General features: G+C 46.5%; 3 protein-coding genes across 6 annotated transcripts in view; 1 reads left to right on the plus strand and 2 right to left on the minus strand.

The window, feature by feature from the left end:
* Positions 1-981: 981 nt before the first annotated feature.
* Positions 982-15367, minus strand: si:dkey-89b17.4 (zinc finger protein 646). Of its 2 annotated transcripts, none has more exons than XM_015015260.1 (4): positions 15140-15367; positions 8223-11009; positions 5043-6152; positions 982-4246 (listed from the first exon to the last, which is right to left on the minus strand). In XM_015015260.1, the coding sequence occupies exons 2-4, from the start codon at positions 10775-10777 to the stop codon at positions 3361-3363; spliced, it is 4551 nt and encodes a 1516-aa protein (XP_014870746.1). In that variant the 5' UTR covers positions 10778-11009; positions 15140-15367; the 3' UTR covers positions 982-3360. The 2 variants fall into 2 exon arrangements, with proteins under 2 accessions (XP_014870746.1, XP_014870747.1); XM_015015261.1 differs by having other exon boundaries at positions 15245-15321.
* Positions 15368-16368: 1001 nt separating this feature from the next.
* On the plus strand, positions 16369-19783 carry thoc6 (THO complex 6). The gene is made up of 13 exons (XM_015015266.1): positions 16369-16526; positions 17376-17467; positions 17548-17612; positions 17989-18092; positions 18391-18428; positions 18499-18547; positions 18629-18700; positions 18780-18882; positions 18965-19014; positions 19090-19152; positions 19227-19337; positions 19421-19549; positions 19631-19783. The coding sequence occupies exons 1-13, from the start codon at positions 16512-16514 to the stop codon at positions 19709-19711; spliced, it is 972 nt and encodes a 323-aa protein (XP_014870752.1). The 5' UTR covers positions 16369-16511; the 3' UTR covers positions 19712-19783.
* A 472-nt stretch (positions 19784-20255) lies between these two features.
* med15 (mediator complex subunit 15) overlaps positions 20256-25518 on the minus strand; it is a 14818-nt gene continuing 9555 nt past the window's right edge. For 2 of the 3 annotated variants that reach the window (XM_015015263.1, XM_015015265.1), the window contains 7 exons: positions 24910-25044; positions 24307-24370; positions 23057-23123; positions 22236-22411; positions 22003-22169; positions 20737-20835; positions 20257-20639 (listed from right to left, as the gene is read on the minus strand). In XM_015015263.1, the coding sequence (XP_014870749.1) occupies positions 20503-20639; positions 20737-20835; positions 22003-22169; positions 22236-22411; positions 23057-23123; positions 24307-24370; positions 24910-25044 (845 nt within the window). In that variant the 3' untranslated portion in view covers positions 20257-20502. Of the gene's footprint in view, positions 20640-20736; positions 20836-22002; positions 22170-22235; positions 22412-23056; positions 23124-24306; positions 24371-24909; positions 25045-25518 lie in introns of all 3 variants that reach the window. The other variant, XM_015015262.1, reaches the window with a different exon arrangement.

The following is a 25518-nucleotide window of genomic DNA, read 5'->3' on the forward strand; positions in this document are numbered from 1 at the left end:
TGGATGGATGGATGGATGGATGGATGGATGGATGGATGGAGATCATGAGAGGACTCAGCACAGAACCGTGAGGAACACCGGAGGAATTCAATTTCAACCCAAAGCAGTAAAACTATTCAACATGACTGGAAACGTCAGATCGGCTCTAAAATAACGTCACCAACATTTGATGCGACTCCTGCACGCCCCCGTGTGGCTGGCCTGGGATTGTCCTCTCTGCAGCTGCTGATGGAAACACGGGGAAACTAAAACTGTGGAGAGTGAAGAGTGCCAATTAAAAATAATATAAGAAATAATCATTTTAATTTACTTTATGTCTGAGGCAGCCAAGAGACGTCAGGGTCTCTGCAGAAGCAGCCAATCAGATGTCAGTGTTCCCAATAATCCCGCCCACCATTTTGTGCTTCATCAAAGGAATATGGAATCATTTATGAAATAATATAGTTCTTAAAATGAAAAACATTTAATTGAGGTACATATAATTAATTTCCATTTATTTCCAGTTTTTTAAAAAAATGAATGTTTAATTATTTCAGAAGTACTCATAATTTAGCACTCTTCACTCTCCACACAAAACTGAGAAAAACATGAACCATGTATGGAGACCCAAAAGTGCCACAATCCAACAAAAGAATATTTCTACTTCTTATTTATAAAACATACAAAACAAAATATGCAATAGGTGGAGTAACTATAAAGTATGAATAATTTATTAAATACATGATATTTTATACAGGATTTAGCACATCCTATTTAACCCATTACTCTTGTCTGAAGTTAACTGCACTCCATGACCATCACAGAGAAATCCATATTGTGCTGCAATGAGGGACAAAAAATAAGTTGTGTAACAGAATTCATATAATGTAATAATAAAATTAAAATGTAATTTTTTTATTAAATTGTGACACTTCTGGCCTTCCGTACAATTGTCGGGGATGTTGTTGGACTGTTTCACCAGGAATCAGACTCGTAAACTGATTATTTTTTTCTCATCTATTTATTTTCAGTACTCAGCAGTAAGGGTTATAGTATATGGACAAGTTCTCTGTTAAGAAATGAATTATCAAAACATAGTTTATAAAAGTGTATAGTAAGCATTACATCATATATACGCATGAAAACAAAGTTTGAGCTTCAAACGGAGGATTACAGCTGCTCCAAACTTTCTTCTTCTCTAATCTACTGAGATGCAGGCAGGAAGTGTCGGAGGACAGACGGCGGATGGGGATATTTCTGTGTTCTAGATCACATGGACTCCTACAGCACTTGACGGTCACTGCACGGCTTTCACTTTATTTTTTGACTAGCACCGGTGCTCCTCGACACGCTGACAGACACACACAGGCTTCCAACAGTTAAATAAGGGAAACGGGAAAGAAACACCAATAAATACAGGAAGTGGGACAGAGCCGGGCGTCCCGCCGACTCGGCCGGGAAGTCCGTCCGGAAGCAGGGAGTCGGCGTGACGTCACGGGGTGAAGAAGGCAGGATCCGGATGAGTCCGTCGGCTCCGAGCGGAGGGGTGCTTCACATCGACACGGCTCTAAAGTCACACAGCCTAAACACTAGCGCGGTCCGATACACGAGTTAATCATCAATAATCAATAATCAGCTTCATATAAATAAATGAGTTACTACAGGATCTGCTTCCTTCGGTCAAAGCCGCAGATGAGAGTTTGGGATCCAGTTCACACACACGGACTGCAGGTTCTGATGGTTTAGTCAGCAGGTGGCGCTGCAGCCAGCAGGACAAACATGGAGGAATTTCCGGTTCGAGTCGGAGGAGAACCAGATGATCGGGCTCAGAAAAACTCATAAGAAAAAAACTCCACAGTCCAATTCGGAACCAGAACCCGGTTCTGGTCTGATCTGAGAAAAACGCTGTGATTGGCAAACTACGGTGCGGTTCCGGTTCTGATCCACTCAGCCCGTCAGGTTCTGCTAGCATGAAGAGTAAACCGGGTTCTGACCAGCGATAGGACTTCCGGCTCTTTGAAGGGAACCGAATCTTCAGGATCAGCTCATAGAACTGTTCAGATGATCAATTTTTAACACGTCATTTTATCCCCAATATGGTTTTTATGTTCAGTTTTTGTGGGTGAAGTTTAAAAAACAAGTTAATTATCTGTAATAAGTTAAAAATGTTTCTTTCAGCAACATGTTTTTAGAAATATATGAAGGTTAAATATGGAGCTTTTACATGCGCTGTGTGCATTAATAACGTTTTGCTGATATTTATAACAGTAGAGGGAAGTTCATCTCAGAAACTGATGTCGGATCATCTGTGGCCCAGAACTGCGCTGGGTTTTTAATATCGTCGCCCTCTACTGGTGCAAAACAGGCATCGCAACATTTACTAATGGAGAAGCTGCTGAAGCAAAACCAGGACTTCAGACTTTAACCCGGATTTGGTTCTGGTGGAGGAGGAAAAGTCTCCAGAGCCAGAACTTAGTCAGTAATTTAGCAGCAAAAAATGTTTTTTTAAACTGAAAATGTTTACTTTGTTGCCAGTTTTCTGATTAAGTTGCAAGTTAATTTCAGGCCCTGAAATTAACAGGTTTAAATTGAGTCTCACTACTATAAAAATATAAATAAAAAGCTGGCTGTTCTTTCTGAAAATTAAATTTCTGATGTTTTTCCTCCAATTCACTTAATTTGACCCAGTTCAGCTCAAAGTTGTAACTGGAAATCTGTAAAGTTGAAGTTGAGCTCTCTGAGCCACCGCAGCAAACAGACGTTCTTCCAGCATCTGCACCGTTTCAGGGTTGGACCAGGAATGTTGAGACTGATCCAGCACCAAACATCAAACTTCCAGTGAAGCGTCAGCGGCGGAGGAAAGAAGAGCAGTAGGAGAACTTGTTACGGTAAATCCAGACAGTGTTGGATACAAAGACGTATCTGTGGTTTGATTAATGCGAATGAAATGCGTTTTAACAACTTGTTGGCACAGAAAACATCCGCTCTGAGTCCGTGTGTGTGAACCAGATAATAGGAAGTGTCTCTCTGTTACAGCACACACACACACGTCTTAAGTCTGAAAAAGTCCCATGAGTCTTTGCTGCCCGACAGCAGGGCGTGAAGGTCCGACGGCCAAGCTCCACTCGTGCTACGTTTCAGAGTGAGAAGGCTTTAAAACACTGACAAAGGCCACCAGAGGAACCAGCAGCGACCCAACGACCCCACAGTCCGGGTCAGGCTCAGGTGCTGCAGCTGTGGGGGGGCATCATGCAGGGAGGCATGGTTAGCAGAAGGTCTGTGTGTGTGTTTATCTGTCCTCACACACACTGCCACCACACACCGAGGAGGACGAAGGTTCAGCTACGGTTTGGCACCGTCAGCGCTGGACACCCACTCAGACTACACGAAAGGTCCGCCGGGCATGCCCAGGTAGTTGGGCGCTGCCATGGCCGACGGCGGTGGCGTGGTGCCGCTCCAATGCACCTTCATGTGGTGCCGCAGGTTGGACTTGGAGGAGAAGCGCTTGTCGCACTGCTGGCAGGAGAAAGGCTTCTCCTTGGTGTGGATCCGGCGGTGGCAGATGAGCTGCGTGGACACCCGGAACGACTTCCCGCAGTCTGGACACTGGTAACGCTTGGGCTCGGTGTGAATGCGGCGGTGGTTCTTGAGGGACATGAGGTTGGGGAACTCCTTCTGGCAGGAGGAGCAGAAGAAGGTCCCAGTCTTGTGGCTGTTCTTGTGGTTGAGCAGCGAGCTAGCATGGCGGTACGAGCGTCCGCACTGGTTGCAGATGTGGGGCTTGGCGACCTCATCGTTGCTCTCGCGGCCGCGGCCTTTAGCCAAGCTGCCGGGATTGAGTCCTTGCTCTTGCATGAGGGTGAGGTCGAGGCCCGACCCCCAGCCCAGCTCCTGGGAGCCGCCCGGCCGGTGCTGCTGGGGTCTGGGCTGGCGGGGTTGCGGCATCTGGCCGTGGGTGATCTCCATGTGGAGCCTGAAGCTGGCCTGCGTGGGGAAGGCTCGCTGGCAGGACCGGCAGGTCAGCTCCCGCTGCTTCTGGTGGACCCGCCGGTGGTTGTAGAGCTGCGAGGAGACGCGGAACGCCTTCCCGCAGTCATGGCAGCGGTGGCGGCGGGTCTCAGAGTGGATGCGGCGGTGGTTCTTGAGGGCGAGCAGGTTGTTATAGGTCTTGAGGCACACGGCGCAGTGGTAGATGCCGACGGTGTGGGTGTTCTTGTGGTTGAGCAGGGAGCTGGCGTGGCGATAGGAGCGGCCACACTGATCACATCTGTGCAGAGACAAACGGTAAGAGGAGAGAGGGGAGAGGGGCGGGGAAGAGACACAGAAAAATTAGTGATGGGAGGCAGACATGCAACAACACCTGATAAAGTTTACATACAGGTATATGATCTGAAATCCGGCTCAGAGCTTTCTACAAACTGGTGCACCAGCTAACGTTTCTACACAGGTCACTGGGGGGGACTGCTGTGTGGACAGGGGACATGGACACACAAGCAGGAGGAAAGTGGGAAGTATCTGCTGCTTCCTGCACTGCACACACAGCCTCGGTCTGCCTCGGTACCTAAAGGGATGCACTGAGCGAGTCTGCTGCCCATTGGAAGAACCGGCCACAGCTACGCTAAATTCCCGGTTGGTAATGCCGACGTGTGGACATGTGCAGTGCAGCTAGCTCCAAATACTCCCTGCTCTTCCCAAACAAACATCAAAATGCAGCAGCCTCATTCTGCTCAGCAGCCATCAGATCAGACACAATCAAAGGAAAGCTTCAGTCAGAGAAGAAAACAGCATGTAAACAACATCTGAACATAACATGAATGATTGAAGGCAGCCTACAAACTACAATGTGTGATATGCTAACTGAAAGCAAACGGGGATGACTTATCTGGTCTCTAATTCAATCTGTCCAAACTTCAGAAAAATCCGAATTCCGGCACGCGTATGGTCCCAAGGAAGCCGGATTGGAGATCATATACCTGTAATAGACACGTAGAGACCTAAATTTATCTGCACTACTTCTTTTTGTTCGAACTTCGAAGAATCACAAACAACTGACGAGAACTCACGTGTACCGACACTCTTCTCCCTCTCCTGGGGGTGCAGCGGCCTTCCTCCTGACCTCCATGCCTACCTGGTTGTCCCCACAGCGGTGCCGGGCCAGACCGGACCTCCCCTGGAAACTCTTCCCGCAGCTGGGGCAGCCGAACGGCGTGGCGCCCTCCTCATGCACCTTCTGGTGGTTACGCAGGAACCTTGCCAACCGGAAAGCTTTCCCACACGTGTGGCAGATGTGTTTTTTGCGCTGTGTGTGGATGCGCATGTGGTTGCGCAAGGCCATATAATTGGTGTAGGGCTTGTCACAGAAGTTGCAGCGGAAGTTTCCGGTCTTGTGGGTGTGCTTGTGGTTGAGCAAGGAACTGGCGTGCTTGTAGGTGCAGCTGCAGAGGTCGCAGGCGTACGGCCGCTCGTCAGAGTCCATGTCCACAGAGCTCCTCTCCATGCTGATGTTGGCCGAGCTGCTAGTGGAGGAAGACGAAGGAAGGTGCTGAGCTGGGCAGTCGTGAGCAGACAGCTCGTCAGCCGTGGCAAATCCTTCGCAGCAGCCGTCGCACTCAAAGTCCATTTGGGCCCCAGGGCCCTGCGGGCCTTTACACAAGCCAGCTGTAGTGTGAGTGGCAAGCTGCCGCTGAGTGCGAAAACCTTTACCGCACTCCTGACAGTTGTGCTTCTTCTGGGCAAAGTGGAGGCGGAGGTGGTTCTTCATGGCCAACCGGTTGGGGTACGTGGAGTTGCAAACGTTGCAGTGGTACTCTCCAATTTTATGAAGGTTCTTGTGATTGGCCAGGCTGCCGGCGTGGCGGTACGTCTTTCCACATTCCTCACAGGCAAAAGGTCTTCGCCCACTTTCAGCAGGGTCAAACTTCTGGGGCCTGGAGGTCCCGGCCGACGAGTAAGGCTTCTTAAAGCCTTGATGGCTGTACTTGACCCCCATGAGTGGGCCTTTTGAGGACTCCGCTCTCATTGTCTGCATTTGAGATGGTCCAGGTTGCGGGAAGCGGGAACCGTTGGGACCGGTCCGGACGAGACCTTTGGCCCGGTGTTCCTCATGGAGACGGAGGTGGTTGATGAGCTGCTTTTGGATCTTGAAGGCTTTGCCACATTCCTCACACTTGTGCCTGGAGCAGGGACGACAAAACGTGAAGGAGACGCATAACAACCACAATGTTTCTACAAGAGAAAATTCTGCACTACATACAACTGTTAGCAGAGAGAAGTAAGTGAAATACTGCCTCTGGGGTTCCACAAGGATACTTTCTTGAACCCATGTTTTTATCTTAAAAAGTAGACTGGCTAAACCAACATGATCAAGTTCTTCAAAACAATGACATAAGAAGCATTACTTTCAACCAATTTCAATTGCACATTGTGACGCATTCAGTGTACTTTGGCAGACAATAAACTAACAGAAGTCCTACCACTACATGGATGCTTGTGTTGACTAGGTTTTCTTAATCATCTAGACATTGCTTGTAACTAAAAAGCATGAACAATCCCACAACTGGAGAATAAGGTAATCATTTCTAAAGAATTTGACATTTCTTACTCTACAGAAAAACACCTCAGACAGCAGACATCCCAACAGATTCAGTCCAAAGCTGACAGAAATGACCAAACACCCCAGAGCTCCATCTCTAATGGCCTTAGTTAGCAGGTTAAAGGTTAATGGTATTGGCACTGAACCAGAATGACTGGAAGAGTTGAAAGAGAAACTCTCTCTCTCTAAAACAGGACGGCAGCAGGACTTAGGTTAGCAAAGCTGCATCTGAATGAAGAACAACATATCTGGAAGGTCCAAGCTGAAGCCTGGTCTAAACTGAATCAAGGCACGTAATCCAAGGCATGCCAAGTATTTCAACATAAGCAGAGTTAATCTTTCAGTGTAACATAGCATAACATCATGTAGAATGTTCTCAAGCCATGGGTCTGAAGACAACCAATTACAGGCCCAACCAAAAACAACGGCCACTCAACCCAGCAGAGGAAGGATCTGAAACCAAAGTCTTTGGGATCTGAGGGAGTTAAAATTGCAGAGTTGAAACTGATAGTTTGGTATTGGTTTGACTGGTACAATATTTGTTATATTTTCAGTTAGTATGACTCTCTCACATGCTGCACTGAGTCAAACCAACCAAACCCTTTGAGCAACCTGTCCCCCCTCGCCTTAGTTCAGGGCGCTGAACCAAGAACCACTGAAAGAAATGACACAAAAACCTCTGAAGAAGACACTGAGCACAACTTCCCTCTTTACCAAATGTGAACAAAAATGGAGAGGCCTCAGATTTTACCTACGTTTGTAAGCGGACCAGAGTTCACTTTTTTGGTCTCCATCATAGTTCAATCTGCCCAAATGAACTATCTAGGCAGAAACACTGGAGTTGGATTAAAGCAGGTTAACTCGGGCTGGTGGGAATGCAGAATTAAAGAAATTACGGAAGGCCACCACCACGGCTTAATTTAACTCAACACAGGAAACCTCACTTAGGCTGGAAGTGCATTGACTGATCACCCTCTCTGGCTGGAGGCTCATGCTGTTGCTAGCTGAAGTCTCTGGTGAGGCCAACAACAAACAAGTTTTTCACTTAGCAAATAGTAAACGATCCTGTGCAGATGAGGTCTGACTCCTTTGAGACCAGTGGTGTTCAGTCACAAAAGACTGAGCAACAACAAGACCGTGATGACCTTAATGTCCAGGACTGCTCAAAGAGTGGACCGGCATGAGTCTTCCCTTTACCCAAAGGTGTGGGCAAAAACCTGCATAAGCACTCATAATGGAAATTGGCATTGCAATTATTGGTTGCCAGTGATTTCATGACCATCCTACCGATCAACTGATCAATGCTCCGGCATCCCTAACCCTTGCCCAGAATGCGCAGCTGCACTGGCCCGCTGCAAAGGGCTTGATGTTGGGTTGTTTAGCATGTAGCCCACAATTCTATTAACATAGTGTTTGTTCATCTCTTTGAAAAACAGCATGATGTCTTTGGAAACTAAAGACATGTTTATTTTTCAAATAAGTTGCAGAGTTTAGCTTTTAAGACATTTACGATCATATTTAACCATTCACAGATTAGTTAATATGTTTTGAGATTTCTTGTGGAATTTCAGATGATGTAATATAATTCTCCATAGCACCCATTTTTTAAGCCCACTTTTTCACGACATTTAAAATTGAACTATAAGCGTACCTTTTGAGGTCGAAGTGGGTCCTTTGGTGGTTCTTTAGCGCCAGCAGGTTGTAGTAGCGTTTCTGGCACACCAGGCAGCGGAAAACGCCGGTTTTATGAGACTTCTTGTGATTGAGGAGCGAGCAGGGGTGTCTGTATCCTCGTCCACACTGGTCACATTTGTGTGGTTTGTCACTTTGATCAACCATTGGCCTGCGCCCATCACCACTGGCTCCAGCTACACCTTCACCGCCAGACATCCCTTTGCCTCCATTTAGGCCAGACTTATTCATTCCTCGGTTCTTACCAGGGCACAAGTGAGTGACCAGGTGGTGTTGGTCGGCAAAAAACATGCCACAGTCCACACATATGTGGTTACGTCCATCCATCTTGTCACTGCCATTGGCTGAGCCGCCGGTGATACCCTGCTGCTGGCCGTCTGGCCTCTGGGGGCCGTGGATTAACTGGTGATTCAGGAGGTCCTGCTTCCTGGAGAAGCTCTGGCCACAGGTGGAGCAGATCATCCTCCAGTCCTGATCCAGATTGGATGGTCCTGCTCCTATTGGGTTATTGGCATGGCTGCGAAGGTGGCTTCTCAGAGCTCTTAGGCTGGCATAATGATTGCCACATACCGAGCACTGATACACCTCTCCATCATCGTCGTCTTCTTTGTCGTTGCTGCCCATCCTCTTACCCCCACTCTGGGAGTAGGGTCTCTGGCTGCTGCCTTCTTTAATGCTGCTGGAGCTCCCGGAGGGCATGGATGTCCCACTGGAGCTGTGGTAGTTCATGTTCCCCATGAAGCCATTAGACATGTTGCTTTGCTGCTGCTGCGGTGGTGGCTGCTGTTGCTGTCCACGGCGGGGACACATGTGCGACTTGATGCCTGAAACATCCCCGTACATCTCGCCGCAGTCGGCACACACGTGTCTGTCTGCCTGTCGATGAGTAGAGCTGCTCTGGGAAAGCGAGCTGCCGTCAAACCGATCATGGAACTCTAGGGAGTCCAACCCGCTGCTATGGCCGCCATCCGGCACAAAGTGAGAGGAATCACCAAGGTTTCCTGGCAGTGAGATTGGAGTGTTTGTGGTGTTGCCCTCCTGGACGTAGCTCTGCTGGGAATCCAGAGTGAGTGGCTCAGGAGACAGCCAGTCGCTGCTGTCGTTGCCGATTGGCTGGTTGGAGGGGCGGCCCTTGTGGCTCCGCAGGTGGCTATGTAGTGCCGCCAGGTGGGGGTACTGCTTACAGCAGATGGTGCATTGGTAGTGGCCAGTCTGATGGCATCGTTTGTGATTGACCAGACTCCCTGCATGCCGATAGCTTTTGCCGCATTCTCCACACTTGAAGCGGCGCTCTTCGTCATCTGGAGAATTGGCCTGAGGTACACGGCCACCAGAGGGCGATGCCACCGAGCCCTGTGATCCAGAGCTGAGTGTGTCCGAGTTGAGTATAGAGCTGTCCTGACTGTGGGACGGTGGATGAGGATCATGGGTTAGATAGTGAACTTTTAAAGTCTCTAGGTCTGGGTGTCCAGCCCCACAGTATGCACATGTGTAAATGGGGTTGTTGACTGGGGGACCCATAATTGGGTCGTATGGGCCCCTTTTATCTGCAGGAAGTGGGGGTAGGGGCAGAGGGTCACCCAGTGCCGGTGTGTAAGCCGGGGACCGCACGGCACTCAGATTGTGAGGCATGATGCCGGGGAAGCTGCGTGGCAGTCCGAGTGAGGGCGAGGCCGTGTTGTGCAGCAGGATGTGCTCCTGGAAGTCTGCCTTGTTCGGCAGCGCTATCTGACACAAGTGGCAGAAACAGGAGGCAGACTCATCGCTCTGAGATGACTGCGAGCCGGCACTGCGCTCCGAATCGTGGAGGCTGCTGCCAGCGCCGCTGCTCACCATGGTCGCCCCTGGAGTCTTGAACTTTGAGTGAGTCCTCTCGTGGCTGTTTAACGCAGCCAGATTGCTGAATTGTTTAAAACACACAGAGCACTTGAAAGTTCCTTGTTGGTGACACTTTTTGTGGTTCACCAGACTACCGTGATGCCGATAGGTTCGGTCACACTGGTCACACTTGAACGGTCTGTCCCAGGCGTCGTCAGATTCAGGGGAGCCTTTTTTCCCGTGGTCGTCTGTCTCGTGGCCAGGTAGGACACTATGTCCAACACCACTGTTGTTCAGATGGGAACGGCCAAACCCATCCGAGAGGTCCTGGGCAAGGCCAAAGCTTCTCTCGTCGTGGCCCGCCTCCTCAGGGGCCTCCTCGTTCTCCTCTTCTGCGTGTGCACTGCTTGGGGACAGAGTATGAATCCGAAGGTGGTTTTTCAGAGCTACCGCGTTCGGCAGCGTACGCGTACAGACTGGACACTGGAAAGAACCCACTTCGTGAGACTTCTTATGGTTGGCAAGGCTGGCTGCGTGCTTGTAAATCCGTCCACACTGTTCACACTCAAAACGACCGCTCTCTTCCTGCTGATAATGTGCTTTCATATGCTCTAGAAGACTTGGAGTACTCGGGCAGACCATATCACATTCTTTACAGGGGAATCCCTTGGCACGACTCATATCATGCATTGCCATAGTACTCTACCCCGGAGCAGTTGGAAGGAGTCACGGTTCACAACGTAGTAATGAACAGTGAAGGGTTGGGGTATCGGGGGGGATGGGGGAGGGGAGAAAACAAGGTTGCTTAGCTCTTTAGCTGAGACTCCAGGCCATATTCCACCACCAAAGGACATCCAGCCAACCACGGCCCGCCTTGGGGGTGGCGGGCCAGCAAGGGACGATGGGCACACCAGCCAATGAGGAATCACTGTGGAGAGAAGAAGAACATAGTTACTTTTGGATTCACACGGCTTCCAATCCAAAGTACCTTACAACAACTCTTGATTTCTACACTCAAATCTTTAGTTTTGATGGAAATTGCTTACAAGTTAAATTATTGGGAAAGTCAAGGGTTAGTACTAGGGGTGTGCAATGTGAACTACTTATTTCCACAATATTTAATGTTATTTACTGTGGTTTATTGTCCCTACAAGAACATCAAGGAAATTCACAAAGACACATCGCTCCACGGACAAGCACCGCTTTTCAGATCGCTAAAGGCTACAACCGACAGACTGAGAAACCGTTTTTACCCATCAGCCATCAGCTCGCTCACTGGCCAGTTTGACCTCGCCTGTTTTTATGTCCATTTGAGTTTTCAGTTAACTTTTTGTCGAGGGAAAAGTCTAATTATTCATAGTCTGGTTTTTAATGAGACATTGTTTTTCACTGGAGAATTGCATTTCATTGTACAACGTTCGATGTTACAATGACAGTAATACAGCAGGTTTATTTGTATAAATCAATCACAGTTCTAACCTCTGTTAGCAACCATGTAGCTTTAGCAATAAGACCACAGACAGCTGGTTTTACTATGAAATTTGATTTTAAACATAAAACTTGATTAATTATTCATAACATTTCCCACTGTAGGAAATGTTTCTTCTCTTGGTGAAAACATCACTAGCTGTGTCTGAATCTCTCTCAAGTGTCTCTGCTGGGCCAAAGCTGCGATTGTTGTTGGGAGTCGCATAGAATCATTCTGAGGGCTGCAGACGGTCCCCGGGCCACACTTTGGACATCCTGTGGCAGCCAGACGGGACAATATTGGCCCAGTTAAAATCAGGCTCCTGTTTGAAGGAAGAGGAGGAAGGAGTTTGGGTTTGACTGGTCCGCTGCCTGAAGCAGCAGGAAGCAGCCGGTTCCAGTGTTGACCCGGCCCGTGTTTGTTCTGGGTCATGTGACCATCAGCGCTTCACCTGCCTGCAGGTTAACAGGATGTACAATAAAACAGCAAACAGGAGCAGATCCCACTCAGAGCTGGACGTCCTCTCTGTCCCTCCAGTTTCTCTCACAAGAAGATAAACCTTTTGGTTTTCTTATTTATGGTTGAAACCACAGTAGGGCTGGGCATTCATCCATCATCATCTATCATAATAAATTTCTTATTAGAATTTTGATTTATCATTGTCACAATAAATTCCAATTAATGAAGTTTAAAAAAACCCAAAACTTTCCTTATCAGCAATAGTTTCATTATTTTCTCCACTGTTTGTTTAACGAAAGCATCAATAAATACCAATACATTAGGAAATACAGTTACTGTGTGCAGTTTATTGATATCAATCACTCTTCTTTGTGTGGATGTTCTAAAGTCGCTCATTACAAATGGGAAAGTTTTTCAGAAGCGTTATTTGAATTTGTGAAGCTATAATTGTTGTGCCATCCAGACACAGTTACCTAAAAAAAACAAATAATCAATAGTTTTTACACTGCAAAACAAAACCTTAGTAATATTTATAGAAAACACAAATACCATTTCTAATACAAATATCTTAAATGTAACTTTTCAGCATGAAATATGAGTCAATAATTCCTCAATATTGATGAAAAAGTTCTAATTCCACCATCAGGAAAAATGTTTTGTTATAAGTGAAATAATCTGCCAGCAGGAATAAAACCTTTTCATCAATATAAAAATGAAAGTTATTTTTGTCTTATTTCAAGTGTACTAAGATATTTGCACCAGAAACTACACCAAAGATATTTGGTAAGATTTTGTGATTTTGCAGTGTATTGTCACTTTTATCATCATCACAATAGCATCACAAGATATCAGGATAAAACTTGGTAACAATTTATTTGAAGGGGGTTGAATAAGACTGTCATGACACTGTCATAAACATGACATAACATGTCATGAACATGAATAAGCCTTCATGAATATTTATGACTGTTGTCATAAAGCGTCATTCGGTAAATTATGACACTTTTAATACAAAGTTGACATTATTCAAAATGTCTTTTTTATGACAACTTGACATTAACCAGGAAATCATTACTGATATAAATTTGTTATAAAAGTATTACTGATTTTAGGTAACTTTATGTTATTAAAGGTAAAGTTTAAACAGTAATGATTTCTTGGTTAATGTCAAGTTGTCATAACAAAGATATTTTGAATAATGTCAACTTTGTATTAAAAGTGTCATAATTTACCGAATGACGCTTTATGACAACAGTCATAAATATTCATGAAGGCTTATTCATGTTCATGACATGTGTTGTCATGTTTATGACAGTGTCATGACAGTCTTATTCACCCCTTCAAATAAAGTGTTACCTAAAACTTTAAGTCCATACGACCAACTCATAGCACAGAGACTATTAGTGAATGTTTACATGCTTAACCATCTTCAGAGTTTGGTCCAGATTTGGGCTCCATGCTGATAATAAATCAATAAAAACCGATAAGTGTAAACAGCTGGACGGTTTTCCTGCATCCTCTAAGAACCGACTGCAAACGTTAGAAAAATAAAAGTTCAAGTTTTTCTGATGCAACCAATCAGACAACCACCAACACCAATAAACTTATTTATACTCATATTTAAGCTGATATTATATATTATTATACATTATTGTTAAAAGCACATTTTGAAATAGTCTATAAGTATTAAACACACTTTTCATCAATCCACACTTCTGTTTTTAAAACCAGCTTTTTATCAGTCTGATGTAATATTTTAATTTTTAATGAAAACCATCATAATTAACAGAAATAAAAGGATTAATTCATGGAAAAAATCTACTTAACATTTAACACGAGAACTGGAAGACATTTTAAATATCCAAAATAAAGAAAAAAATGGCGAGTCGAGACCAAAACACCAGGCTGAAGACTTTTATCATTCAGATTTTGGTAGAAAGAGAAAAACGATAAATAATGAAAATGGAAATTACTGAGCTAGTTTTTATTTATTGTTTATTGCGACGGGCCTACTACCAAACAACTGACACCCGGTGATACTGGCATGGTGGCTCTGGTCCGGTTTATGACCCCAGAAGCCGGTTTTCCAGGGAACTGTTCACACCTCAGCATGATGCTGCAGCAGCGGGTTCAGAGTTCAGGTGTGAAGCTGAGCTGCAGCCAATCACAACTTTCCCTTCAGCTCATCATGTAAACAAACCTGCTGAGGCCTCAACCCGACCGGAACGGCCCGGCTCCGTTCACACACCCCCGGTCTGACCCGCTTTAACGGTCCCGCTGCTGCTCCGGTTCCCCACCCGATTCCTGGCCCGAACAGAGCCGGACCGGACCCAGACAGCCGCCCGGGGCCGCCTGACCTTGGCCCGTCTCCTCCCGCCCCGGTTCGGCCTCGGCAGGAGTCCATCCGGACAAAGCGGGGCGATCCGACATTTCCAGCCGCGGACCTTCCTGTCTGAGCGGGGAGCCGCGCTCCGTCACCCGCTGCGCTGCGGGGGGCGGCCGGCGCGGCGCGGCGGAGCACCGAGTGTTCCCGACATGATGCGGGGCGCCACCTGCAGCCATCAGCCCACTCCCACTGAGACCCCACGAATATCTGAAATGGCTTTCAGCCGCGACGCCGAGCCATTTTACCGCAGCTAACGGGGTTAGCTCGCTTTTTAATCACAAACACAGACCCTCTTTGATCCAGCCGAGCTCCAAGCCCAGTCCACCGACCCAATATGGTGCCGAACCCCGGAAGAGTATCCCGCGGTCATTTCAGAGTCAAATAACGGATATTTAGAGCAGAGGAGGCGGAGGAGGGAGCTGATGCTCGGCCGAGCTAACGGTTAGCGCCTGGCTAGCGATTAGCATCTCCGCGATGAGAGAAAACAGAAAAGCGGAAGTTAGGCACAACCAAACAGCAAGAGAAAAACGCACGTCCAGCAGTCCCGCATAGCTGCGTGTCCAGCTTGGAGGCTGGTCTCGGAATTTCCTTCACATTTAGTGCCGGAAAGCTGCCTCCGCTGCAGCAGCTAACCGCGGTTGGCAGCGCAGCTAGCTCCGAGCTACACAAAGATCCCGACAAACACACCGCGGCCCCCCTTTCATGGAAAACATCGGCTTTCCTCCGTTTTCCGCCACAAACTCACCCCTCGATTGGCCTCTGCGCCCGCCAGCAGAAGGATGCACGGCCTGGACCCGCAGATTGTGCACCTTTCACAGATTAGACATGCTTATTTTCTCCTCCTGCTCACCCTCCGACTTTTTCTGCTGTGTCCCCCCGCCGCCGCTTCAGCAGCACACTTCCTGCCGCTGCCGCGCGCGGCGAGCCGAGCGGCGCGGCGCATGATCCCAAACATGACAGCGTTCCGCGGCATCAAGGTCCAAACCGAACCGAACCCCGCCTCAAAGGAAAACATCTTCAGATATTAGTCTGGTAATTATGTAAATGAATCTGTGTGGTCAGGACCGACCTAGGTCTGAATGGGGCCTTGAGCTGAATTTGATGTGGGGCCCCTCTTCCAGTTAATGAACAGTTTTAACACATATTTATGAAAAAGGTCTCCGTTTAATTGACTGACCCTAAAAGCAGTCACAGATAATTAGTTATTTGTGAACAAACCAAACTCAAATCTAAAGAATTCAACGGTTAGATTGTAACAACACAATTAACAATGAAGATAATTCCTTTAAATGTCACTGTAAAATAATATATACTTTAATTTATTAATGCTGAAAATGTCAACAAATGTAATTATCTTCTCATTCTCAATGAACAAATGTGAAAAGTGTACATCAATAGTATAAGCAAAAAAGCAAGCATCAATGGGAAGCCCCTGATGGTTTAAGGGCCCTAAACACCAGCTTAGTTTGCTTGTGTTTTGGGCCGGCCCTCTGTGTGGTCAAACAATAACACACCCAACTCAAAGGGAAAACACATCAAGCTGAGGTTATAACAGCCAGTCATAACGAACACAACAAAAACACAAATAACAGAGGAACACAAATGATGGGAAAACAACAAAGAAAAGAGAAAAGTGAAAAAAAAAACCTCATAGAATAATCTAAAAACCAACAGCAGCAGCAACAACAAACCCCCTGAGCTGCAGGAGGCGCATATTTCAAACCGTATTAAATCTGCATGTAAATTTCAGGTAGTTCTCAACTTCTAAAGTTAAAACTGATGAGTTGACCTTTTGCATAAACACACACACACACACACACACACACACACACACACACACACACACACACACACACACACACACACACAAAATAAAAATACCAGTACGCCTCAAAGATATGTAAAGTTCTGGTGCCACTATGGGTTCTGAGTTTCTGAGCTCCTCCTGGCCGCTGCTGGACTACATGTCCCAGAATGCCGTGTTGAGGCGCTGACGTCATATTCCAGCGTCCTGTCCGTGTGTTTCCCTCCTGTGGCTCCGTTTGGGTTCCTGCTTGTTCCTGAGTTCTTTGTTTTTCCTACAGTTTTTCCAGAACCAGGATTATCCAGAGGCCAGGATGGGACCCGTAGAGGTGAACTTTGTTTCAGTCCATATTCCTCCGTGTTTCCGTGGGATCTCTGGGAAGTTCAGGGACGGAAACGCTAGAAACCTGCTGCGCTGTTTCTGTTCATCATGTTTTAGAAGCAGCATTAAAATATTTTGAAATTCTTTCTTTAACAAGCTGAGAAGCTAAAAGGTTAATAGTGAAAATTTCTGTTAATTTTCTCCTTTTTCGGGCGCATAAGTTTTATTCTTCACGAAGAAAAGGACTCGGTTTTAAATTAAGCAAAAATAAGATTTGTTTCCTTATTAATTAAAAGTCCAGATATCAAATGAAACATTAGAAAGATTATCAGATTCGGTTCGGTGTGGCGTTTAATTCGGGCTGACTCTAGATCAGTTTAGAGTGTTTTAAACAGGAAATAGTTTGAATTGGGTCAGAGGTCACCACCTCCCGGGTCATTGTTTCTGCAGGGGCTCGATTAGAGCCAAATGAAAACTGAGCATGCGCGTTTTAAGATGGGCCTTTAGTACTTTATTGCTCCCCCAGAGGGAAACTGAATGCTACTTTACTCCCATCAGGTTCTTCAGAGCTGTTGTAGATGATGACGGCTCTGAGCAGGAAGAATCTCCTGTAGCAGTCTGTGTCACAGCGAATATGTAGAAGCCTCTGACTGAAGACATTGATTCTGGTTCTGAGGAGGTTCAGGGTTACCCAGAAAAGCTGACTGAGATATCAGATTCATAAATGTGTTTGTTTTTAATAATTTCCTGAAAGTTTTCACCGAAGCAACATTTTAAGGTTACCATGGTGACTTTTGATCCTCTCCAACTGGCTTTAACTAACGACTCGTCGCCGTGGCGCCTTCTCTGTCTGCAGCTCCTCCACATGTCGGTTTTCTCCCAAAGCTTTTCTCCCTGCGGCCGCTTCCTGGCGGCTGGGAACAACTATGGAGAGATCGCCCTGTTCAGGTGAGACGAAACAAACGCACCCACCTCCCTCACCTGTCCTCAGCTTGCAGCTCTCACCTGTCACCACGCTGTGTTTTCAGCCTGGCTGCGGCTCTCAGTCCAGACGCCACGGCGGCCAACCAGAAGCCTGTTCTAACGTTCACAGGTGAGGCCTGCCAGACTGAGCAGCGTGCTTGATTTATAAAAAAATTTGTCAAATCTCACCTGTAGCCTCACCTGAGTCAAGATAAACACAGAAAATAACTTTTTAAAGTAGAAAACCTGCAGATTATTGTTTTATGCAACAAAAATCTGTGATATTGGAGAGTTTTCATAGTGTTATTAAAACAAGTCAACGGGTACAAATTAACTTGGAAAATTTTAAATCAAGCAACAACAAAAAAAGGCATTTTCACCAAACTTTTAGTTTTTTTCCCCGGATGAATTAAAAAAAATGTTTTATAGCATAAACTAGAAGTTTGGTTCTGGTCCGGTTCTGGTCCGGTTCTGGTGAGTCTCTGAATCCTGCCTGTCCTCTGCAGCTCATGAAGGTCCTGTCTTCAGTCTGCTGTCCACCGACTCCGTCCTGCTGAGCGCAGGGAACGGCGAGGTTAGCGCCTGGAACTGGACCGAACTCATCAAGAAGGTACGGAAACTACGGAAAGCCATCAGAGCCAAAAATCAGCACAGATTCAACCCACCTGGTACAGAAACTAAAAATCAGTTCAACATGTCAGTGATGTGAAAGTGGTGAAACTCCCACAAGAAAGAAACCAACAGAGCCGAAAGTGGTGCGTTCAATGACAGTACGTGTTTCAGGTGGTTTAAAATCTGCAGGTGGTTTTTAAGGAAATGTCTGATTATGGCTGTTAACAGCTTGCCATAGGTTAATGCATAGCAGCTGGAAGGTCAAGAGTTAAATGATGACCTTTGTGTCTCATCAGAACGTGAAGCCGCTGTGGACGAAGAGGCCGAACTACAAGTGAGGACGAGTCCTCAACTTCCTGTCTGTCTGTTCTCCACTTCCTGTCTCACGTCTCTGTTGCCTTCAGGTCCAGTCTGGAGATTCCAGAGATCAACTCCATGGCCATCAACCCTCGAGTGAGAGCACACACTGACCTCTGACCTCTGACTGGCTGTACCTTTTTGATGATGATGATGATGACGACGATGTGTTTCCAGGACGACAGCCTGGCGATCGGAGCGGGGGACAACAACGTCCACATCCTGGACCTGGAGCATGGCGCCTTCAAGGTGCATCATCTTCTTCTTCGTCCTCTTCTGCAGCTGATGTCTGGTCATGTGACAGACCTCTGACCTCTGACCCCTTCAGGCGACCCTGCAGGGTCACACGGATTACGTGCACTGCGTGTGCATACGTGAGCGGGAGGCGGAGCTTCTGTCTGGCAGCGAGGACGGCGCCGTAAGGATGTGGGGTGAGCAGCAGGCGGCGCCGCCGTGTGGCCGTTCTGATGATGATGATGATGGTGGTGGTGGTGATGATGGTGTGTCGTTCAGACTGCAGGACGGGGCAGAGCGTCCACTGCATCGAGGTTCATAAGTACGAGGTGAGCTCTGAGCTTTGACCAGCTGACCTTTGACCTCTTCTTTCAGAGCTGCTGACCTTTGACCTCTCGTTTCAGAGCTGCGCCAGGCCTCAGCACGGGAAGTGGATCAGCTGCCTGACCACGGACTCTGATTGGATGGTAAGAGGTTGTGCGTTGAAGCTGCAGACCCAGATGTGATTTCATGTTACTGACTGGTTGCTATGGCAATGCAGCTGTGCGGCGGCGGCCCGTCTCTGTCCCTGTGGCATCTGCGCTCGCTGTCGCCGACCTCGGTGTTCCCGTTGAGCGGCTGCCAGCGCCGGGCCGCCTTCCACCAGGACATGGTGAGGAGACACACAGCACCCCCGCAGGCTGGAGGCCGCGCTGCAGCCTCACTCTGTGTGTGTGTGTGTGTGTGTGTGTGCAGATACTCGCTGTGGGCGACGGTGCCTTCGTCTCCCACTGCCTTCTGGGAGGAGAGGTCAAAGGTCAGATCCCGTGCACGCCACCGAGCCTCAACACGTTGCAGCTGAACACAAAGAGCTCTGAGCACCGGGTGAGACCCTGAACGCACCGCGGAGGGGGCGGGGCTGAGGGTGAGGGGCGGGACCTGGTGACAGGTGTGTTGGTGTTCCAGGTGCTGACGGTCGGCGGCGGCAGCAGCAAGATCGACGTCTTCACCAACCTGTCCTACAGAGCCTTCTCCCTCAGCTTTTGACCAGAACCAGGACCGGATCGGAACCAGAATCAGGACGAACTCTAAATAAAATCCAGTCTTTGTTGCAATTCACCGATTGTAACTTTCATCACTTGCCGTCCGCTGGGACCCGTTAACGCATCCAGGACCTGTTAAATTTGCTCCTTTAGGAGATTTTAGGCAGGAAAATAAAATAAAAAATACTTTTTCTGAGCTCCGTATTTATGACACCATATTGGAACCAGACTAAGAAAAAAAGGTGATTATCAGAATATAGAAAACATGGGAATAGTTGAAAAAATGTCTAAAATACTAAAAAATGAGAAATTCATTCAAACTTAATTTTAATGTCTCTGATATTTATCAGTAAAGAACTAAGAATGAGAAACTCCAAGTTTCTCAAAACTAATCAGTTTCAAACAAGAGAAATGAATTAACCCTATCATAGAAATCTGATTAACTCACACTTGCCCTGACTGATACCTTTAAGCAACCTGAGCTGCTTGAACTCTGGCCTCAGCTGAATGGGGCGTAAAAACTTTAGTGAGAGACAAACCAGAGAAGTGACACTGAAGTTCATGATGAAATGGATTTTATTTATAAAAACAGCAGATAAATCTTTATTTGTTGCCGGGTTTCAAACGTTTGACAGAAAAACTAAAGTGTGATGCATTCAGGGCTGGCGGCTGATTGATTGCCAGGTAACCAGGTGAGCAGCAGTTCATTTAATCCGGTGAAGTTTGAACCGGACCTGAATGTAGTGAGATACTGTGGTGGCTGAGTGGGCGGAGCTCCAAGCAGTGGGCGGGGCTTCAGGCGGCGGACAGGCAGGCTTGCCGGACGCTCTGGGCCCAGGTGTTGAGCAGCTCCGTCACCGAGTGTTTGTCAGGAAGCTGCAGCAGTTTGGACGTCATGTTCCTGTGGACCGTCTGCAGGAAGCCGTTGGCACCTGAGACACAGCAGAAACATTTAGACGCTTCAGAGGCGCCGCAGATTCAATCCTGGAGAAATAAACCCATCAGGACGCTGGAATCCCGTTTCCTCACCGTACTGGTCTCCGTCGTCGGCCCAGTGCGGACTCTGATCCGGGTAGTCTGCAGGAACGCTGAGCTGCAGCGGAGGAACGCTGGGCAGGTTTTTATCGTCTGGGGACAAAGAGCAACAAGGTGACAAAACCAGAACTGGAGCTGATGAAAACCTAACGATTACAGCTAACGCATTATGGTAGAAAATGATCAAATCTGATATCCTGCAGCATTTCTGGTGAAAGAAACAGCAGGAAGCACTTCCTTATATGGGCGGTGCCTTGGAGTTGCAGCTGGTCACATTAAACCTAAAATCACTTCCTTTAAACTGTCCTCCATTGCTTTTCCTCAGTGCCTGAGCCAAAGGACGGAGAGAACATCTCTATTATTTAAGAATCAAACTGTTGAGAGAACTAATGGATCGAATAACGTCCTGCTGCTGAAGCCTGGTTTAGAAATAGTTGGTTGATTTTTCAAAGCTTAGAGATCACACATGACAATAAGAAATAAAACTGCTATAACAGGTTTATGTATATCAGTATCAGATGGGAAATCTCACAAAATCTCTCGAGATCAAACGAGAGTCCAGAGTCAAAAAACATGGCTGACAAGAAAAAAGCAGTGAAGCTATTTTGTAGATTTTTTTTTTTTTTTACAACGTCCACTGAACTTTCTGGTGCGTCATGGCGGTTGTTTTGGATTCCCCTCCATGTTTCCATTGCTTCACTTTCCGATCGGCTAAACGTCACATTCACCAGGCGGCGCTCTCCTTGGTCCTCTGGGACGACATGCACTGCGACAGCAGGCCGAGACGATTCAACATGCTGAATATCATCGTTACTGATCACAGCCGACGTGAGTGACTCAGATCAGTCTGAACTGACAGCAGGAAGATCGGATCAGAGCGACCGCCATAACTGGAATGTCTTTAGGTCGGAAATCGGAATAAAGATCTTGCAGGCTAATCGCGCTGACTGCTACGGTTCTGCAGTTCAGCCTGATTTATGTGGAGGAAAGTGAAACTTACTCCTTCGCTGAACCAAGCAGCTGCTGGTTATTCTGAGCACGGAGAGCTTTTAACTCCCCAGTTAACATGCTGGTTTGTTAGGTCTCCTCATCATCATCATCATCAGGTAGATGTCTACTTCCTGAACTCAGATTTGAGCTGCAGACTTTCAGCTTCCTAGTTTATCATTTAATTCTCCATTTCTCTCACATGAATCTAATCAATAATAGTAATTATTGGAGCTAAATCAGAGGATCCATCAGCCAATCACAGCGTCTCACCCAGCTTGCAGATGAGGTGCACGGTGCCGTTGTTGCTGCAGAAGGCCGGGTCCAGGTTGACCAGGAACTTGACGTCGAGGCGCGCTACCTCCCCTTGCAGGATGTTGGGGATGGTCTGCCGCTCGTCTTCCTCGTGCTTCCTCTTCCTCCCGCAGACGTTGGGCCCCCTGGGGAACAGAGAAGGGGTCAGAAGGGGTGAGGCGAAGCGGCGTAGAGCGGGGGGCGGGGCCTACGTGATGGGCGGCTCGTGGATGGCGCTCATGGCGGGGGCGAAGGTCCGGTACAGGGAGTGGTTGAAGACCGGGGAGCGGATGTTGGCCATGACGGCGTCCAGCAGCGGCTGGCACAGATACTGCTGCTTGGTGGGAACCGGAGGGGGGGGCGGCGTCGGCTGAAACAGACGGGAATCCTGTCAGAACCGAGAACCGCCATTAAGACAGAAACACTGATGGGACGAGCCAGAGAGGAGAAACTTTGCTTTAGCAAACGCTGAAACTCAGACGTCGTTTTATTTTAGGATTTTTATGATTCTAAACAATATTCAGTGAAGTTGGAGTCGAACAACATGGAGCAGTGTTTCTACAGGCCGCAAGGGGGCGCTGTAGGGCAGAGAGGATGAGGAAAACATGCAAAACTAAAATAACATAAATCTTTTAATCTTATTTTTTTTTTCTAATATAAGTTAAAATGATTTATTTAAATGTTATTTCTAATAATCTGCCTTATGTTCTTTGCTCCTTAAGTTGGTGTAATGACAAGAAATGAAAGTTTCTTAGAAAATAACCAAAGGAAAAAAACACAACTGTCAGAATAAACTGAAATTTTATGTGATTAATAAATATTGAATATTTTATTATAATCAAAAGAAGGGGTTATGTTGAAAAGTCATCATATATTAAATGAAAATAACATTTTCCACCACAGGACCTCCTTATGTCCTCATCATGTGGACGTGATAAGAAAAGATGCTAAAATAACAGTTGAACGGATCAAGTCAGGGTTTGAGCTCCAGCGAGGCGGAAAAGGCTGAAGCAGAAAGTTGAGCTCTTCTTACCACGGCCATGTCGTTCTTCAGCTTCTCCAAAGCGATTTCGCATTTCTGCAGCGTCTTCAGAGGACACCTGCAGGCCAGAAGGACAAAGCAGCTGCAGGTGAACCAGACAGACTCCTTCACCTGCAGGCTGCTCCTGTCTAACTCCAGACCAGCCATGGCGCTCACTCTGACTGCCTGGTTTATTGACGCCATCAAATAAAATTGTGTAAAATTTCAGTAAAATAAATAATTCAAATTTTAAGTGCAACAGACAAATGAAATACTATAATTTTGATCTATTTTGGCCATTTTGTGCTGTTGTAGTTTGATTTTCCCGGGTGAGATAAAAGCAGGACAGATGGCGGCGTTCGGCCGGAGCTCCCTCTCCATCGCTCTGTTCACATCCGCGCTCATAAATTAGCGTTTCAAAACTGGAAGCCAATTTATATTGAAGGCTATAAATTGCTCCCTTTCCACACCTTTTCATGTCCTTTTATGTTCCAGTTCACACTCCGTGCCAGTAGGTGGCGGAAATGCTCCTTTAGTTTTACATTCGCCAGTAATAATGAGCAGCAGCGCCGACTACGGCACAAAACTCCTGGTATCTAAGTCATAAAGGAGAAAAGTGGGAAAGTATCAGTTGTGTGCAAAGTGCTTTCTATAACGAGTCAAACATATTGACTTCAAGTCGAAAACAGTTGGCATAACGACGCTAAGCCATGAAGAGCTGTCCAGAGCTAAGCTAAGCTAAGCTAAGCTAAGCTAAGCTAAGCAGGCTAATCATCGACACAGTAAATATTTTACTTTAGGGTACAAAGACCCTTTATTTGTCCCTCTGTAGTAAACTTAATATTTATCAACAGGAAACACAGTAAAGATACGCAGCTGAAAACTAACTTCCATAAAGGATATTAGAATAGAAATATCTGTTATTGTCCCAAAGAGGGAAGATGCAAACTGAAGGAAATAACACTGAACAGTTATTAACATAACATGAACACTTTTACCATCTTGCTTACTGCTTTACTAAACAGAGAGATGATGATTTTAAATGACATATTTTCAGAAATAATGGCTGAATTCTTCCCTGGTTTGTCCTCATTAAGGAGATTACAGTTTTATTCTTAGTTTTTCTTAATGATTAAGAAATTTGTGCCATGGTGTAAAATGTTTTTCTTGGCATCGGTATTGAGTTTAAGTTTCAGCAGCCTGAGTGAAGTGAGGTCAAAATGGCCGTTCTGGTGTCAAAGTTCTGCAGGCGGTACCGGTACCTGATGGTTGGATCAGTCAGGATGTTCAGCAGACTCTTCATCTTGCTCAGATCTTTCTTCCTGTCTGGCAGCACAACAACACAAACATCAACTTCCTGTCTTTGTACAATTTCATGTAATAAATGCTCATCAATAAATGTGGACCGAACCTCCGACAGCTTCCTGGTTCAGAAATTTACCTTTAAAATATTTAAAACCTAGAAACCTCAAATTAAGAGACTGATTTTAACTTTCGTCTCCAGGAGATTTTAATATTTTTAAAATGTCTGAGGAAGTTTTTATTATTTTCAGATTTAAAAATGTTTTTTATAAATGAGTTTTTTAGAAATGATCCGTTTCCATGGAAACCAGGTTTTAATACATAAATAAAAAAAAACATCAAAAATTATAATTACAATTAAAAGATTTTGCAAAGACAATAAATATTTTATTAAGATAAAAACAGAACAAGTAAATAAATTAAATACAAAAGGAATTGAAGATTAAATAATATTTATTCCAATTTTAAATAAACATTTCATGTCATAAATAATGCCTTGCTGATGGATTTCCTCAGAGGGGAACTAATCATCTGCAAAGAGAGGTCAAAGGTCAGCCGCTCACCTTCGTTCTTATCGATCTTGTTGATCATCCGGCGAAGCGGCTCGATGTATTTGGACAGCTGCTTGAGCTTCTCCATGTACTGCTGCTCCTCCAGAGACGTGGCTCCAGCCGGACTCATGGCCGACCCGGGGTTACCTGAGCACAGGTGGGGAGGGGAAGGAGCCAGCTGGAGTCACATGACAGAGCCTACTGACGGTTCTGGTTTCACTTTCACTAAACCATGCAACAGTTCTGTGTCTATATGGGCCTCAAGTCCTGTTCTGTGAACTGGAGGTTGTTGGCCTCAGTGGCGCCTCCTACAGATTTATCACATTCCCACTAACTGGTTCTGAACTGGTTGAGAACCAGTTCAGAACCAGTGGTTATGTGAATAAATACCAACTGAAAGTCTGAAAATGGATTAGCAGGGTTTCCCCCAGAAAACTTGCTAAGCCCAGTGGTCGGGGTGCCGAGGCGGTCCACCAGCAGTCCGCCAGCGGTCCACCAACGGTCCACCAGCAGTCCGCCAGCGGTCCACCAACGGTCCACCAGCAGTCCGCCAACGGTCAGCCAGGAGTCCACCAACGGTCCGCCGGCAGTCCGCCAGCAGTCCGCCAGCGGTCCACCAAC

This window comes from Poecilia latipinna, unplaced genomic scaffold, assembly GCF_001443285.1.
Source record: "Poecilia latipinna isolate Pla-1442-1.1 unplaced genomic scaffold, P_latipinna-1.0 Scaffold1897, whole genome shotgun sequence".
NCBI classification, from domain to species: Eukaryota; Metazoa; Chordata; class Actinopteri; order Cyprinodontiformes; family Poeciliidae; genus Poecilia; species Poecilia latipinna.

What these genes read in the sequence shown, in the direction of transcription:
- si:dkey-89b17.4 (XM_015015260.1), bottom strand. Translation starts at nt 10,777, where the DNA reads ATGGCAATGCATGATATGAGTCGTGCCAAGGGATTCCCCTGTAAAGAA. An exon ending in ACCCACTTCGACCTCAAAAG is followed by an intron (nt 6,153 to 8,222) that starts GTACGCTTATAG and finishes TCCCTGCTCCAG; the next exon opens with GCACAAGTGTGAGGAATGTG. An exon ending in GGAGAAGAGTGTCGGTACAC is followed by an intron (nt 4,247 to 5,042) that starts GTGAGTTCTCGT and finishes GTCTCTGCACAG; the next exon opens with ATGTGATCAGTGTGGCCGCT.
- thoc6 (XM_015015266.1), top strand. An exon ending in GGAGAGATCGCCCTGTTCAG is followed by an intron (nt 17,468 to 17,547) that starts GTGAGACGAAAC and finishes CTGTGTTTTCAG; the next exon opens with CCTGGCTGCGGCTCTCAGTC. An exon ending in ACGAAGAGGCCGAACTACAA is followed by an intron (nt 18,429 to 18,498) that starts GTGAGGACGAGT and finishes TGTTGCCTTCAG; the next exon opens with GTCCAGTCTGGAGATTCCAG.